This window comes from Mesocricetus auratus, unplaced genomic scaffold, assembly GCF_017639785.1.
Source record: "Mesocricetus auratus isolate SY011 unplaced genomic scaffold, BCM_Maur_2.0 Super-Scaffold_100018, whole genome shotgun sequence".
Lineage (NCBI taxonomy): Eukaryota > Metazoa > Chordata > Mammalia > Rodentia > Cricetidae > Mesocricetus > Mesocricetus auratus.
The window spans coordinates 2,379,217-2,395,841 of NW_024429199.1; the positions used below are offsets into that span (position 1 = coordinate 2,379,217).

General features: G+C 48.1%; 1 protein-coding gene across 8 annotated transcripts in view; it reads left to right on the plus strand.

Moving 5' to 3' along the window:
• The window catches only part of LOC101831404, a 165,973-nt gene that overhangs the window by 95,144 nt on the left and 54,204 nt on the right, over positions 1-16,625 (plus strand). For all 8 annotated transcript variants that reach the window (XR_005869434.1, XR_005869433.1, XR_005869432.1 and 5 more), the window contains exons 28-30: positions 2,822-2,939; positions 4,472-4,637; positions 10,790-10,928. Coding sequence is in view for 5 of the 8 variants with exons in the window: in XM_040728142.1 (XP_040584076.1) it covers positions 2,822-2,939; positions 4,472-4,637; positions 10,790-10,928 (423 nt within the window). In the remaining 3 variants the exon portion in view is untranslated. The remainder of the gene's footprint in view (positions 1-2,821; positions 2,940-4,471; positions 4,638-10,789; positions 10,929-16,625) is intronic.

Sequence of the window (16,625 nt, forward strand, 5' to 3'; positions counted from 1 at the left end):
TGGAACCAAGGAAGAAAGAGGGACCTAGGATGTCACCCAGAGTCCCCTAGCTCAGGTGAATAATGGTGGCCATGCCTTTCTCTCTCTCTCTCTCTTTTCTAAGTCCTCATTATTACTTCTGTGTGGTGTCTGTGTGCGTGAGTGCAGGGATGTGTGTCCAATGACACACACGTGGCCGTCAGAGGAGGACTTTCTGGGTTGGTGTCTGTGTGCATGAATGCAGGGATGTGTGTCCAATGACACACACGTGGCCGTCAGAGGAGGACTTTCTGGGTTGCTTCTTTCCTTCAACCACGTGGAGGCAGATTGCTCTTGTTTCTGCCACACTGTGTACTCTAGGCGAGCTGGCCCGCCAGCTTGACAGTCTTGTGTCTGCTGGAGGATGCTGGGATCATAGATGCGGCATGAATCTGTTGTTGTTTTTTTCTGTGGGTTCTAGGGATGGAACTCGGGTCATTAGACATAAGTGGCAAGTGCTTTTCCCCTACTGAGCCATCTCAGAAGGCATCGGTCAGAGCTACAGAGATGGATTGCCAGTTAAGAGCCCTTGCTGCTCTTGCAGAAGACATGGGTTCAGTTCCCAACATGCACATGGCAGCTCACAGTCATCCCAAACTCCTCTTGCAGGAGACTGGATCCCCTCTTCTGGCCTCTGTGGGCATCGGGCATTCATGTGGTATGTATTCGCACATTCAGGCAAACACTCACAGGAACAAAATAAAATAAATCCTTTTTTAGAAAATAATATAGAGGCCCAGAGTCAGTGAGCTCCTCTGAGCTCAGGTTAGTTGTTTATGTGGGTTCCCTTGTGGTGATCTTGACCCCCTGGCTAGAACTGACAGCTAGGGAGCCTGCTTGGGACTGAGCTAGGCCCTCCGCATATGTGTGACAGTTGTGTAGCTTGGTCTACTATTGGGACTCCTAGAGTGGAAGCAGGGCCTGTCCCTAACACTTGAGCTGGCTTTCAGAAACCTGTTCCTCATCCTGGGTTGCCTTGCCCAGCCTTAACACAAGAGGGGCTTAGTCCCATGTGCCATGCTTTGTTGACTCCCATGGGAGGCCTCCCCTTTCTGAACAGAAGCAGAGGAGGAATGGAAGATCCCAGGGGCAGGAGCAAGGAGGGGAATGAGAGGAGAAGAGGAAGGGGAAACTGGTTGGGATGTTAAATAAATGAATAAGTTAAATAATAATAATAATGCAAAGGCATTGATTAATGTAAAATTCAAGGCTACTCCGGGATCCTGTAGGGAGGGTCACATCAGGCTTCGAGGGTGTGGGTGACAGTCTGTTAAGCCAGGTACCTGGGCTTCTGTGCAGCCTTAAACCAAACATTTACAGATATACGTTTGTCTATAAGCCTGCAACAAGAAGACTCGTTGTGGTGTGCTGTGGTGCTGATATTGGGGAGACGAAAAGGCCAGGGTCTCAGAACCCAGCAAGAAACTCTTAGAACAGGAGCCTGTCTCTCCAAGGAACAGCGCTCACTCTAGAAGGCCGCATCCCACCCACCCTCTCCCTCTCTCTCTGTCTCTCCAAGGAACAGCGCTCACTCTAGAAGGCCGCATCCCACCCACCCTCTCCCTCTCTCTCTGTCTCTCCAAGGAACAGTGCTCACTCTAGAAGGCCGGATCCCACCCTCTCTCTCTGTCTCTCCAAGGAACAGCGCTCATTCTAGAAGGCTGGATCCCACCCACCCTCTCCCTCTCTCTCTCTCTCTTTGTCTCTCTCTCTCCCTCTCTCTCTTCCCCTCTCTCTCCCTCCCTCCCTATCTCCCTCCCTCTCTCTCTCTCACCCCCTCTCTCTCCTTCTCTCTCCCTCCCTCTCTCTCTCTCTCACTCTCCCTCCCTCTCCCTCCCTCCCTCCCTCTCCCTCCCTCCCTCTCTCTCTCCCCCTCTCTCTCCCTCCTTCCCTCCCTCCTTCCCTCCCTCTCTCTCTCCCTCTCTCCCTCCCTCCTTCCCTCCCTCTTTCTCACTCTCTCCCTCCCTCCCTCTCTCTCTCCCTCTCTCTCCTTCTCTCTCCCTCCCTCCCTCTCTCTCTTTCTCTCCCTCTCCCTCTCTCCCTCCCTCCTTTTCCCTCTCTTTCTCTCCCTCTCCCTCCCTCCTTTTCCCTCTCTCTCCCTCCCTCTCTCTCTCTCTCTCTCTCTCTCTCCCTCTCCCCCCTCCCATCCTCACTCTTAGTGAGGTTTTAAATTGTTACTTTCCTTCGCTGCCCATCCACTGTCTACTGTTCTCTCTCCCAGCCCCGGCCCGGTAGCGTCCCCCAAGTTCTTCCCTGTACTAACCCACATCATCTGAATTCTGTGCCAGCGTCCTTCCCCAGACTGACTGCTGCATGTCTACCTTATTTCCCTATTTAACGGAACCATGGAGGGCAGGGGAGGAAGGCAGGGCTGAGGAGTCTAAGAGGACCCTAGAGCACATGAGCCTTGGGAGCTGGCAGGCAGGATCGGCATCACCCTCAACACCTCACTTTCCTCAGCTGTGAAACGGGGACAAAAATAGATCAAGACATTAAGTGACATAAAATATGTAGCACCCAATATGAGACTGGCCATCTCATTTCTTTCCTTTCTTAGCACAGTTTGCCTCCCTCCGTACCCACGACTTCCTCCCTCCCACACAACTCAGGCTAAAATCAGCCCCCTCTGCTCTTTCTCCCGATGAATTATTTATACCATATTTATAAGTCGTTCTGACCACCCATGAGCAGCAGGCTGCTCCCTGGGCCTGGGCACGGGGCCGGCAGTGACCCTGCACGCAGGCCAGGCCTCTGGCTTGCTGGGATCTTGGCTTGCTATGAGCCCCTTTTTCCCACCCTGCAGGAGTTTCCAGCGTCGGCCTCGGAGTTTGCTGTCACCCGATGGAAGAGTCTTCCTCAACTTATGGTTTATCCCTCATCCTTCCGAAGTGCTGTGTATGTTCAAAACTCTGCCAGAAGAGGTTGGTGGATTGTGGGTGTAAAGATTTCACTAGACCCAAGATAAGTGATAAATGGGTGTTTTATTGGGGAACAAGCTACACAGAATAATAAAGAACTACGACACCCTGTCTCTGGCCTTCTGAGAAAGCCAGCGTGAGAGACTATGCCTCATGCTTTCCTCTTTTCGCTTCTGTCAGCACATGAAGCCACGCCCAAAGGAGGTGTGGCCACTGTTGCAGGTTCACAGGCAAGACGCTGCCACAAGCCCCTGTGGCAGCTGGTCACTTTTCAGGTCCCAGGGTTAGCCACCTTGAGTGAGGCTTCCGTGATACCTGATCACCAGAGTTTTCACAGCTCCTGATACTTTTGCCCGCTTGTTTCATTTTCTCTTTCTCTTGAGACTCATTATTTCATGAGTGCTGTTTTTTTCTGGGCCATTGATGAACACTAGTTTGGACTTCTAGTATTCTTCATTCACTCTCAGTTTCTGCCCAGCCCTTCAATCAAACCACACTTTTGTTATCCCGAAGCTAACAGAAGATGGTTTGTTTCTGAAATAGTCTTAGCACGTAGCCCAGGTTGACCACGGGCATGAGGTTCCCCTGCTCCAGCTTCCCAGGAGTGGTAGGGTAAAAAGCGTGCAACACTGTGTCAAGCTGCCTGCTGGGTCTTGTTTCCTGTTGATCCTCTTTGGGAATCACACTAGAAAGCCTGGACTGGGCTGGAACTCACTATCTAGGCCAGGCTGGCCCAGAACCTGTGTCATTAATGCTGGGACTGATTAGAGGTACGTGCCACCACACCTGACAGGATGCAGCTTTTGGGCTTGCTCTCCGACTTGATGATCAAGAATAACATTGGGAACCATTAGAAAATCGGCATGGAAATGTGTGCTGAGGTGTCCTGCTGAATATGGCATTTGGGGAATATTCTGAATTTTCCTTATGACTATAAACACCCATGCCTCGGTTATAGATGCTCGGAACAACACTGCCTGGATGAGAGTCCCTGCTGCGACCCACGTGATTCACTGATAGTCAAATAAGCACACAGCTGTGTTCGGCTGTGGTGTTTTTACACAAACAGAAACGTGGTGCCTTAACCCCCACAGTGGTGCCTTTGTCTAAGAGCAGGGCTACTCATGAATAGGTTTGTTGTTTTCTTTCTCTCGCTTATTGCCCTGGGTGCACTGTGAAAATGTTTGCTGTAGCATGACCTATGCTCTGAACCACAGTTTCTGCACCCATCATCCACTGGTCAAAAACAGTTGGGGAAAATACGATTCATATGTAGATATTACAAGCAACTTACGATGATTAAAAGCTCACAGGAGGCTCTACATAGATAAAGCAGACATACTGTCCCATGTCACATAAGGGATGAGCACTTGCATGCACACGCTGGCACTGCAGCCTCCTAAGGCCACACCCTGTGGATACTGAGGGACCACTGAATGCTTGCATAGACATAGCTTCCCTAGTCTGTCTCCAGTGTTGCACAGGCCTCTTAGGAAATTCCTGAAGCCATCTTCTTGTGTTGTTTCTACCCACAGGCAGCTTTTAGAGCCCTGAAACTGACTCTCCAACTTGTAGCGTCTCTCCACGACATTGTGGCCTACCTTTTCAGTTTTGCCAAGCTTGGCAATTTCCCATCATGCTTCGACTCTCCTCTAAGCCCTGGCCCTTTGAGGAATGACTGGGGAGGACAGGAGGGCATTGGTAAGTAACTAACAGTCACTATTAGAATCACCAGACCTGTTTGGTTAGTATTGGAAACACAGGACTGTATCTCCTCATGACAGCGACTAGAAGGACTCAGGAAAAGTCCTGCTGCATACCGTCTCCAAGTACACATTGTGCTGACTGGTTCCACATTCATAGGCTCACCAGAAAGTGTACTGAGTCAGGCAGGAGTCCAGAGGCCCAGCTCTGACCTTGCCTCTGCTACTGGGTGTGAACCGTTTTACTCCCCCCATCTATAAAATGGGGTAGCATCTCACAGAGGTATTCTCTGGGCTGAAATCTATGTAAGGATACTTGAGGCCACTCTAAAGATTAGCTCTGATTCCCCTTTCCTTCCTCTTCCTCGGTGGCTCACATGACAAAGTCCTACCCAAGCATCCACTGTGAAGACGCTGATAGTCCTTCTAGCTCAGGGCCAGCTGATTGTGCTGAGACAGGAGAGGCTTTCATTTCTGTTCTAAGCAGTGAAGGCCATTAGGTTATAAGATGGCATCTTCATGTGTCTGGCACTGATAAGATACTATGCAACAGAGGCCAAAGAGCTAGCTCTGTCAGCAAAGTGCTTGCCGTGTAAGCATGAAGACTTGAGACCACGTTAATAAAAGCTTGTGCTTCCAGCGCAGGGGAGGCACAGATGGGTGGGTCTCTGGGGCCCCCTCGGCCATCCTATCCAGCCCACTTGGAGAACTGTAAGGCAATGAGAAACCCTGTCTGGAAAATAAGATAGATCGCACCGGAGGAACAACACCCAAGGTTGATCTCTGGCCCAGACTTACATCCACCCAGGTGGACATGCTAACACACTCATACATACCTCTCTCCCTCCCTCCCTCTCTCCCTCTCTCTCTCTCCCCCTCTCTGTCTGTCTGTCTGTCTATCTGTGTGTGTGTGTCTGTGTGTGTGTGTGTGTGTGTGTGTGTGTGTTGGGGGAGTGTGGCACATGTATGTGGTACCCTTGGAGATCAGTAGAGGGTGTTTGATCCCTCTTAGTGAGCAATCCGACATGGGTGCTAGGAACTGAACTCAGGTCCTCTAGAAGAGCAGTAAACATTCCTAACTGCTGAACCACCTCTCTAGCCTCAACAACAGAATCTTACTAATAGGAAGCAGAGACTGATTTTGTTTTAGTAATTTGCCTCATACAAACTAAGACACTGGCTCTGTTGATAGTGACCAATTAAAATCAAGTACTGCAACATAGTTGCCAGGAATTTTATAAAGTGAGATGAACCTAAGAAATGTTTACATCAATTAGTTCTAAAACCAAACGTGAGATGATCTGAGTCTGTCCCCTTCCAGCTGTGACTCGAAGGGAACAAGTTTGAAAGGAACCCAGGAGCTGGTGTTTAGTAGATTTGCATCATGCTAATGCACACAGAGGAAATCTGAATATTCGTATCAGGGTGCATCGAAGGGCATCTGGGGGGATCTGGTGGTATAGGAGGATGTGTGGCTGAGGTGCAGGGAGGCAGAGAAGCTGGTGTTGATGCTGCCTCGACAAGAGGCTTGGAACTGTTTCAGGCTAATGATCTCCACAGGACACAAGCAAGTCTCAAAGACACGCAACACAAGCTTGAATCCACACCCAAGTGCCCTTACTAATGTAGTGGCTGTTGGGGTTTATTCAGAATATGCTTAGCTGCACATTCTTGGGGTGGGGGACAGGGACACATAGATGGGACAGTGGGAGCTGGGTTTTAGAGGGTCAGGAGAAAGGAGGGTGGGGCAGAAAAATGTACATCCTGTTTCTTGAGTCTGAGGTGGCCAGAGTCACATTTCCCGATGTTCCCTGGGTCCTCTGGCCACCTTCCCCTCCATCCCCAGGCTGCTTTCCCTGCCCACATCTGCCTCTTCCTCTTCCCAAGCCTGCAGTCCCTTCTGAAGAAGGAAGCTGGTAGGAGGCCAGGGAGAGGTACTTCTCACCAGGACAACCGCATTGTAATAAAGCCGCATTTCAACTTCTGTAGCTGGGGGGGCATGAGTGTCATTTGCCCTAACAAAATCAGTGGAGGAAATGGGGGAGGGGTTGGGGGCTGGGGGGGATCCACCTAGCCAGACAAGAAAAAGACACTGACCAAGGCCATCAGTCCATCATTGTGCCGCTGAGGATGCGTGGAGATGGGGAGGCCCCTGAGGACCTAGAGTTCAGAACGAAGGAAGTTGTGTCCTTGCTGCCGGTGGACCGCAAACCTGGAGCTCACAGACCTGTGCAGGAGGAGCTCAGGTTTTCTGCAGTGTCAATGGGAGATTGCACACTCTGCTTGCGGCAAGTAAAGGGGGAAATGTGCTCAGGGGAATATGTGTAAAGTTTTTCATGCTCAGGTTTGCTGAAAATAGATGAAGAGCAAATTAAGTGAAAAGGGGAGAAAACTCCGTAAGATAATCATCTTCCTAAGAGGCTCTGAGGCTGCATAGCTCCTGGCCCAGATCCCAGAGGAGACAGGAGAAGCAAGGTGGGAAGGGAGCCCGAGGCTGACATTTACTGGAGGTAGATAAAGTGACTTTCCTGGACTTCCACGCTTTAAAATATTTTTTCGAGGGCCAGGTGGTGGTGGCGCACGCCTTTAATCCCAGCACTCAGGAGGCAGAGGCAGGCGGATCTCTGTGAGTTCGAGGCCAGGCTGGACCGACAGCCTCCAAAACAATACAGAGAAACCCTGTCTCGTAAAAACAAAAACAAAAAAATTAAAAAATATTTTTTCAAGGGTACTTTGGATATGAGCTTATGGTCCTCCCCCATGACCAAACAAAGACATGCCAGCAACCTGAGCACCTCTGTGGACCCCCGCCAAACTCCCCTGTCTTGGCAAGCAGCCAATCCCTTTAGAGTCAGTGTGAAGCATGGATGGGGGAGTTTACCCTGAATTTTCTTTGCTAGAGCCCAAACACAATTAATGTACTCTCCCTCTCTGTCCTCCCCCTCCATTGTGAGTGCACTTGCACACAGAACAGGAGGAACTTCCTTTCCTTTCCTGATGTTTCCTGGGTCCTCTGGCCTCCTTCCACTCCATCCCCATCCCTAGGCCGCTTTCCCTGCCCTCATCCTCTGCCACTTCCTCTTCCCAGTCAGGCGGTCCCTCCTGAAGAAGGAAGCAGAAGGAAGTCAGTAGGAGGCAAGGGAGAGGTAATGCCCGCCAGTCAACTGTACTGTAATTAATAAGCCACATTGCAACACATAACTGCACTCACACAGACCCACCCGCCTCTGCCTCCCAAGTGCTGGGGTCGAGGCTGTGGTGGTATGTGTTCGACAGCACACCCAGCTTTATTTGTGTTTTAATTGTGTCCTAAAAAGTAAGAGGTTTCATTATCTGCAGCAGCTCCCTTTCCACTTAGATGTCACAAGTATTGTAGTCCTCCTCCCCTTAAAGCCTCTTTGTCCTTTTCTCATGGTCCCCTTTCCGGTTTGGTGACCTATACCTATACTCACATATGTGCACGTGCGTGCACACACACACACACACACACACACACACACACACGCTTCACATATGAGAGAGACCATGTGATGTTTGTCTTCCTGAGTCTGGGTTACCTCAGCTAGCATAGTAATTTCTGGATCCATGTTTTTGCGAGTTTCCTATTTCCCTACAGCTGAATAAAATTGTGTATATGTACCATGTTTTCATTCTCTGCTCACCTACTGGTAGGCAGTTGATTCCATATCCCTGCTGGTATGAGCAGGGCATCAATCAGTCTCTGTAGTAGGATACAGAGTTCCTACTGCATCTTCAGGAGCCGTACAAGTGGGTCACAGGGTAGTTCTATTTTTAGGGTTTTGAGAAACCTTATCCTGGTGCATACAGTGGCTTTTCCCATTCACCAGCAGTGAATAGAGTTTCTTCTTCCCCAGATGCTCACCAGAATTTGTTGCCATTTGTTTTCTTAACGCTGGCAATTCTGACTACGGTGAGGTGGATTCCTGATCTAGTTTAACTTTCATTTCCTTGGTGGCTAAAGATGTTGAATACCATGTTTTAAAAATGCTTATTGGCCATTTGTGTTTCCTCTTTTGAGAACTGTTCGGTCACTGACCTGTTAATTGGCAGTGGGTTTTCTCATTGTTTAATTTTTGCAGTTTATATATTCTAGACATTGTGCCCACCCCATCTGAAGTGCGGCTGGTAAGGGTGTCCTACCTTCGGTAGGCTGTTTGCTTTTCGGGCGGCTCCTTTTGCTGGGCAGGTCTGAATATCATATAATCCGATTTGTCAACTCTTGTGGTCATTTCCTGTGCTGTTGAAGTCCTGTCTGCCCTTGCCTGTACTCATCGTCCAATGTCCTCTGGCATTTCTCTAGCACTTTCAGTGCCACAGGTTTTTTTTTTTTTTTTTTTTTTTTGGTTTTTCGAGACAGGGTTTCTCTGTATTGTTTGGAGGTTATCCTGGAACTAGCTCTGTAGACCAGGCCTCAAACTCACAGAGATCCGCCTGCCTCTGCTGGGATTAAAGGCGTGCGCCACCAACGCCCGGCAGTGCCGCAGGTTTTAAACCAGGACAGCGGCCATTTTTAGTTGCTGTGTGTCAGCACACACGTGTTTTGATCACAAGCAAGAGAGGACAGACAACACAACAGTGGACAAGCTGAAATGGGGAGAACAGTTGTGCCCCAAGCACCTTAGTGTTCTGTTACCATCACTCCCTAGTGGCCTGTGCCCACATACTTTGTTTACATTTTACAGTGCTTTAATCATAGGATATAGGGAGTTTTATGTTTTCCTCTTTTACATACTACCGCAGGGGACTGCAAATGTTTTTGTTTCATTGCCACTTGCCTGAAGATGTATTGCTTGTAGACCAAAACCACACCCCATGAACAAATGACGTTCAATGGTCACCTCTTTTCCTGTCACGCACCCAAAAGTTCTGCAGTTCGTGTTACAGTCACTTCCCTTTCAGTGGGAACTTCTTTGTTGCTCAAGGGAACTATCATATTTAGAGGACTCATTTTAAAAAGAAAATGTGATGATGGGACCCAATGACTGGGAAACCCCCAATTACCTGTGTGTAAGAAATGGATATCGAATCTGGATTGCTCATCTTTCCTAAAGCCATGTGAAAGTGTTGGAAGTGTCAGCAGCCGTTCTTGAACCTGGAACCACCCTGCTCAAACTCTCACAGACAGCTTGCCTGATCTGTCTCATAGTCCTCTGCTTTCCTACTGTGCAAATGCTGAGGAGACCCAGCACTCGCCAGGTAGGAAGAAGGCTGCTTCGTCTGGAGAAGCACCCAGAGAGAGCAACCTCATCAATGCCTGTCCTGGGCTGCCATGGGAGGAACAGTGGCCATGCTTCACAGCCCCTCCTATGGCAGGGCAGAAAACTGTCCCCGTCAGAGGAAGCTGACAGCCCTTTTAGGAGAGGCTGGTACTCAGATAGCTCTGAACACGTAGGCCTGCAGTGCTCCCTACGGGTTTGTCGGTTTTACCCAGCTCTCCTATTTTATCTGACTAATTCCCACCTTGGGTCAATGGCAGGAGTCCGGGTGCAGGCCTGGTTCCTCAGCCCAGCCTGAGTGGTCCAAAAAGCTCATCCCCATGTCATCTGGGGGCTGAGAGCACTCACTCGATGGATCCTTCTCTCATGGTACAGGTTCCAAGAAGCAAGCCAAGTCCCTAAGATGACTACAAGCTTATGCGTGGGTGTGTATACACATATATGTGTGTGTCCATGGATGAATGTGTGCCAGATCTTTTTACTGGCTTTATGATTCTTGAGTCAGCCCACACGCGGTGACAAAGGAAGACCGATTCCAATGACATGACAATGAAAATGAGTGTGTTGTATAGCTGACGGCATCTTCAAGTTCCTAGTGGGTGTCCTGAGGACTTGCCCGCCCTGTGTCATTTTTCATTCTGTTCTGAGACCATGGTCTGGCAGATTTAAAACTTTGTTCTTACTGTACAAGGGTGGGGGTGTCTATCTTCCAGAGAGAGGAAGAAGGAAAGAAGCTAAATTTGACTTCGGTTTCTAGAGCTGCTGGTCTTGCAAAACATATTATTAGCACATCCACAAACAAAGGAAGTTCGTTTGGATGACAAACTAGCTCTGGAGGTGAAAGGCGGGTCTGATGCCCTGGCTGTGGTGGTCTGTCTTTCCCTGTCTGACTCCAGTGTCTCTCACTTTCCAGGGTCTGAGCTTCAAGAGCTGCAGAAAATGATTGACAGTCTCCGGAACCCCCAGGACCCGAGCCAGGTGGCCCAGGCCCTCCTCCTGCGAAGGGAGGTCACTTGGTTGCAGTTCGATGCTGCCATGAGGCATCTCCTCCGGTAAGGGCAGGAGCCGCTGCTCTGCCAAGGAGAGTCTTCTTGCTGAGCAGGTGCTTGCTGAGGCCCCGCCCAGGGAGGCCACAGTTAGCAAGATTAGACAAGGAGTCTTAAAGGCTCCAGACAGCTCCAGCACTGCTGACCTCCACACGGTCCTCGCAAAGCTTGTGTGGAATCTGCCCCGGTATTCCTGAGGTTTTTAAAGACAACTTACACACAGTCTATTACATTAGCTCCTTTTAAGTTTGTGTTGCAGGGAGTAAAACTTCTGTACTTAGGAAGGGTTTATTTTGCCTTTCAGCTCTACCTTTCAAAGGGACAACTTGCACCGTTCACCTGAAGCTTATAGAACTAGCCGTGGGAATTGGCTTTGAAGTAGATCCACCTTCATCTTGTAGGAACCATCATCCCTCAAGTACTCCAGTTATGAAAGTTTTATTTGGCTGATTAATTGTGATCCTGATGGATTTGGATTAGTATTCATGTTTCCAGGAAACGTTTTATATGAGAAAGAAGAATCAAACCCGAGCACCCATGGGTGTGTGTGTGTGTGTGTGTGTGTGTGTGTGTGTGGTGTAGTGGTGGTGGTGGGTGGGTGCTTGTTGTTTTTAATTAGAGCAAAGAGCAGAACCCTAGTATCTTGCTAAGAAGCTCAGGAAATCCTGAAACTCACTAACCATCCAAAGTAGGCCTTGAACTTGTGATTTTCCTGTCTTAGCCTCCTGAGTGGTGCAACTGTTTCTCCAGCCCAACTCAGATTATTCTCTTGTTTTGAAATAAAGTCTTAATTTGTAGCCCCTGTAGCAGGTCTGAAACCTGCTATGTTTACTAGGTCAGCCTTGAATTTGGACCAGTCTTCCAGTGCTGGGATTAGTCATGAGTCACCTCCCCTACCCCACCCCAGCTCCAATTATTCTTACCAACTTCTTCCAATTCATCTCCAGTGTGAGTAATCAGCCGAAAAGGGCCCCACAGGGCTGTGCCAGAGAATTACGAGTGTTTCCCACCCTTAGCATGGAGCCTCCATAGAGAAGGGAATTATGGGATTATATTGAACGAATGTATTTTTCTACTTTGTGTTTGCTTTTTTTCTGCCAACGATTCTTGGATTTAGAATATAAATTTAGCAGTGTAAGACTTCCTGTTGACTTTCTTTTTATTGATGAACAGTGTCAAGGCTACAGCTTAGTTTAGCTTGTGGCTTGTGAGGGCTGTGCATGTCTGGATGGCTGCTGAATCAGACACTGAGTTGACCTCTGTGCTCTGAAAATCTGAAAGTGTTTGTTTTTGTTTTTGTTTTTTTTCCTTTTCATTTGGTTTAGTTTTTGTTTTTGAGAGCCTGAGCTCTTCTGGAACATCTGCAAAGCTCAGCCTTCCAAGTACTGAGATTGCAGGCATGAGCCACCACGTCCGACCCAAGATAGAAATCATAAGAAATTTACCGGTTGTGGGGGAGCAGGTTCATCCCCCATGCATCCTGTACGGTTCGAGTCATACAGGGTTCTGTCTAGGGAAACCACTCTGCTTCTCCACACTTACATGGTCCTGCACCGTGTGGCCAGGACAATGGGGGACAAAGTGTCTGATGCCAGCTTCCTATGGTTTCTCAGAGGAAACCACCCAGGTGGTGCACCCGCATTCTTTATTTGGTCCATCTTCCTGGTGTTTTTTCTTCCCAGAAGGCTTCCTGCTGGGCGTATGTAGAATCACAGGCTAGAATCAGAGCCTTATGTATGCTTAGCTTCAAAACCTGTGGACAAAGGTAGTTTCTGGGCAGCAGAAGGGTTGAGAAGGGGACACAAGGGATAAAGAAAGGCTGACAGAGAAGTGCTACCCTCTCCATCATCTGAGGTAACACCGATCCTGCAAATAAGGGCAAGTGTTTAGATACTCAAGAGACTGCACACAGGTAAAGTTCCTTGGAACATCTCAGGATTTACCTGAGCAAGCAGAGCTCTTTGACTCAGGAAAAGATCTGATCCTCCTGGGTTTGTAAAGTGTTGAGTGAAGTCTTCCCCACCATCCGCCTGGGCTCTTCCACAGTTGCAGTCCCCCAAAAATACACAGGATGCTACATTACTTATGGAGCTGCTGGCAGTTTGCTTGGTTTCTTACTGGCTATCTCTGACTTAAATATTTACCTCATAATTGTTAATCTAAGTATTTCTCTTACCGGAGAAAGGGTCCGGACTTCTTACCCCTATGGTGGCTGCATGGTGGCTCCCTGTGTTTCTCCTTCCCAGAGTCCTCCTCAACTCCTAGTCCCACCTATCTTGCTTCCTTATTGGCCAACAGTGCTTTATTCAACAACCAATAAGAGACAGATTTCAGAATGACATCTCCCATCATCTCCTCTTTTCTGTCTAAAATAAGAGAAAGGTTTTAACTTCAACATAGTCAAATTATATATAACAGAACAGTTATCAAGTAAGAACATAGTTACAATATTTGGCCATTAACATTTAGTAAGATTTAAAGAAAATATCATCTATCCTATCTCTGTGAGTCTAAAGTCCTATATGTAGCTTATCTTTTTATCATAACTAAGAAAAACTATAATTATAACTATCTGTCTTCAACTCCATCAAAGACCACAGAAGGATAGTATATAAACACTAGAATTGACAGACATCTTGCTGCCTGAACAGTCACCTGAAGTTCCTCTGTAATGTTGGGGTGTCCATCTTCATCCCATAGGCCACAATGTGTCCAGAAGACTTCTCAGCAAAGCAGGAGATTTCAAACTGTCCATCTGCATTGGCAGAGTGTCACTCATTTTTCTGTGTCCTGAAAAAAAGTCTGACAGACTCTTCCATGAATCAGGAACCCTGAAGGACTATTTGAGTTCAGTAGTCACTTTTCTGTGGGTCCTGCATGTCCAGTTTATACAGCAACAGTCAAGCAGTATAGGCAAGAGCAGTTTCTTGCCCAAATGGCTAATCTTGCCATGTTGAAAGCAAACTCCATAATACACTTCTAACACATGAACCTTTGTGTTTAAAACCATCTCTAACTCACAGCATCTGGTGTGTGGATGAGGAACTCAGGGAAGGAGGTAGGCTTGGGTTCTGTTGACTTTTCCTTGGAGACAAATACTCTCCACCTCAGATGGTGCACAGACTTGCAGACCCAAGAAACAGTCCCACCAATTGTAGCTTGGTGAACTAATGAGTTCACTTATATATGAGTGAAGCAATACCTCCAAGAGCATAGGAAGTCACACTATCAAAAACCAGTTGTCCTGTCTTGCCGTGCCCCCAAACAACTGTTTACCACTTATATAGACTAAGGGAGGGGTGCTGCTTCATGAGCCCCTCTATGCCATGACTGAAAGATCATGGGCCTAGTCTTGCGTTGGTCTTCTGTCTGTGATCACTGCTGCTAAGAATTCAAGAAGGCAGTGGCCATGTCATAGCAAAGGGCAACATTCCATAATACCTTGGTTCCTTAGTAAGAACCAAGAATTAAAGCCACTTTGGTAACTGTTTGTTCCAAAATTCTTCACACAAAATTTCTAAGACAATACAGCATGTCAGGGGCCGGAGAAATGGCTCAGCAGTTAAGGGCAGGTATTGTTCCTGCATAGGCTCAGAGTTCGGTTCCCAGCACCCATGTCAGGCGGCTCACACCCACCTGTTACTCAAGATAAGGAGATCTTGACACCCACTTCTGGCCTTGTAGGCACTAAAACTCACATGCACGTGCCCCCTCCCCTGCAACATACGCATACTATTTTCAAAAATAAACCTTCAAAAGAAATAGAGAGAGAGAGATCTTGTCAAAGAGTGAACACGTTAAGACTGAACAAAGGAGGAAGGAGGGGAGGGAGAGGGAGGGGAGGGGAAAGAGAGCTCTGAGAACTGGTGGTAGAGATGGGGGGGTCATCGATATGAGCATGCAATGGAAGAAGCTATTCTCATTTGCTCTGCTTCTGCCTTGTGACTTGTGCTGAAATGTGTTTCTGTTCAAATTCCTGCTTTCTGATGCTGTCATTTTAAGTAAGCATATATAGGGTATATGTATATGGTATATGTGCATAGAGAGACCTTGGAAAATTTAGAGGAAGGTGGGAAGCATTCCTGTAGCCTTGGGCTCTATGTGGATGGAGGTGATGGCCTGTGTGAGTTTTGTCGTTGTATTTCAAGCAGTACTCCAAACGTTCCTGACACACTATATCACTGCTGCATTTGCTGTGTTGTGCGTTCCCTGGCAGGGCCCACTGGGGAATCACATGGAAGTTAAAGGAAACGGGGGGGGGGGAAGGTTTATGTAGCCTTTAGGCAACTCCAATCTCCATCCTAAGTAGAATGTGGAGCTAGGGGTTAGCTCAGTGGTGGAGTGCATGCTTAGCATGTTCAGTGTCAACACACACACACACACACACACACACACAAGCACCACCAGTCGGTAGAGGAGCAGCAGTCTAAGTGCGTCTCCATTAAGTTCATAGGTCTCTACTTCTGCTGATGACAAAAATAGTTCCCTTTCTGATGCCACATCATTGGGTCACACATGGTAAAAGTGTTCGTCCTCGAATTCCAAGCCAGTCAGTTATGGTTTGTTTTAGTTAACCTCCTATTCACTCTAGTGGTGAGTGAAAGATTCTACCCTGGGGCTTGTGATAGCTGAACAGATGGCACCAAATACTGAACCAGATAAGATCAATAGCAGTTTTTTTAGTGCTGTGTCTTCATGCGAAGGAGAGGCCACATCCAGTGAACATGCAGGGACAGAGGGAGGCAATATAAGAGGGTGTGGTTCTCCCTGGTTACCAGGAATTAGGGGGACAAGATCAGTTTGTTTGCCTCGCTCCAAGGTCTGGCAGGAAACAGCCGTTGCTCAGGGACAGTGGAAAGAGCACTCCTTGATAAGGAGTGTGGGTGGACATGGGAACCTTATCCTGTGAGAAAGGAGAAGCTGTGGTTAGACTATTCAAGGCCTTTCCAGGTGTCTAGGCAACTCCCAACACTGGCCCTTAATTTTAGAGCTCACACCACACCCTCCCCTTGCTCTTTCTTCTCAGAGGCAGCCTGGGCTCTAAGCCATGCTAGTGAGTTAAGAGAGGCGTGGCCACTTACCTCTGTGTTGGGCTGTCAGGTTTCCTGCTCCACAGCGCCATGCACATTCACTAATGGGACTCAGGCACTCCCAAGTCTCCCAGACGTGCAAGCCTCTGCTAACCTCCTCAGTTCCATTTCCCTCAGCCTGGCAAGTCTCCTTTCTCCTTGGTGCCAGAGACTTGGACTCCACGGAAGACATCAGTTCTCAGAGATACCCTCCCCAACATTATCCTGGGTCAGCACTTTTCTTAGGCATCCTCTATATGTTAGAGACGGCTAGCTGAGATCTAGAAACTCTGTGCTTCCTTGTTAATCTTACTTCCTTTGGGGCAGGAAATCGCCCCGAATTATCCCACTTGCCTCTCGTTCTTGCTTACTTTATAAATTTCATGCTCTAGTCTTTGGGGTTTGTGGTTCTTGATGTGCAAAGCCAAATTTTGTTTCAACAAAGCCAGTGTGTTTCCTCTCATACCCCTAGATCTTACTTAACCTAAAATTTGGTTTTGTAAATTTGTTGCTTCAGCTATTAACTTTAAAAGAGTTGAGCAGACAGCTGGGGTCTTTGTTCTGAAGCCATTGTTGTGATTGATGCCCAGTTTGGTAGCCCTGGGTGGCTGATTAGTTCAAGTGAGTAGGAGCT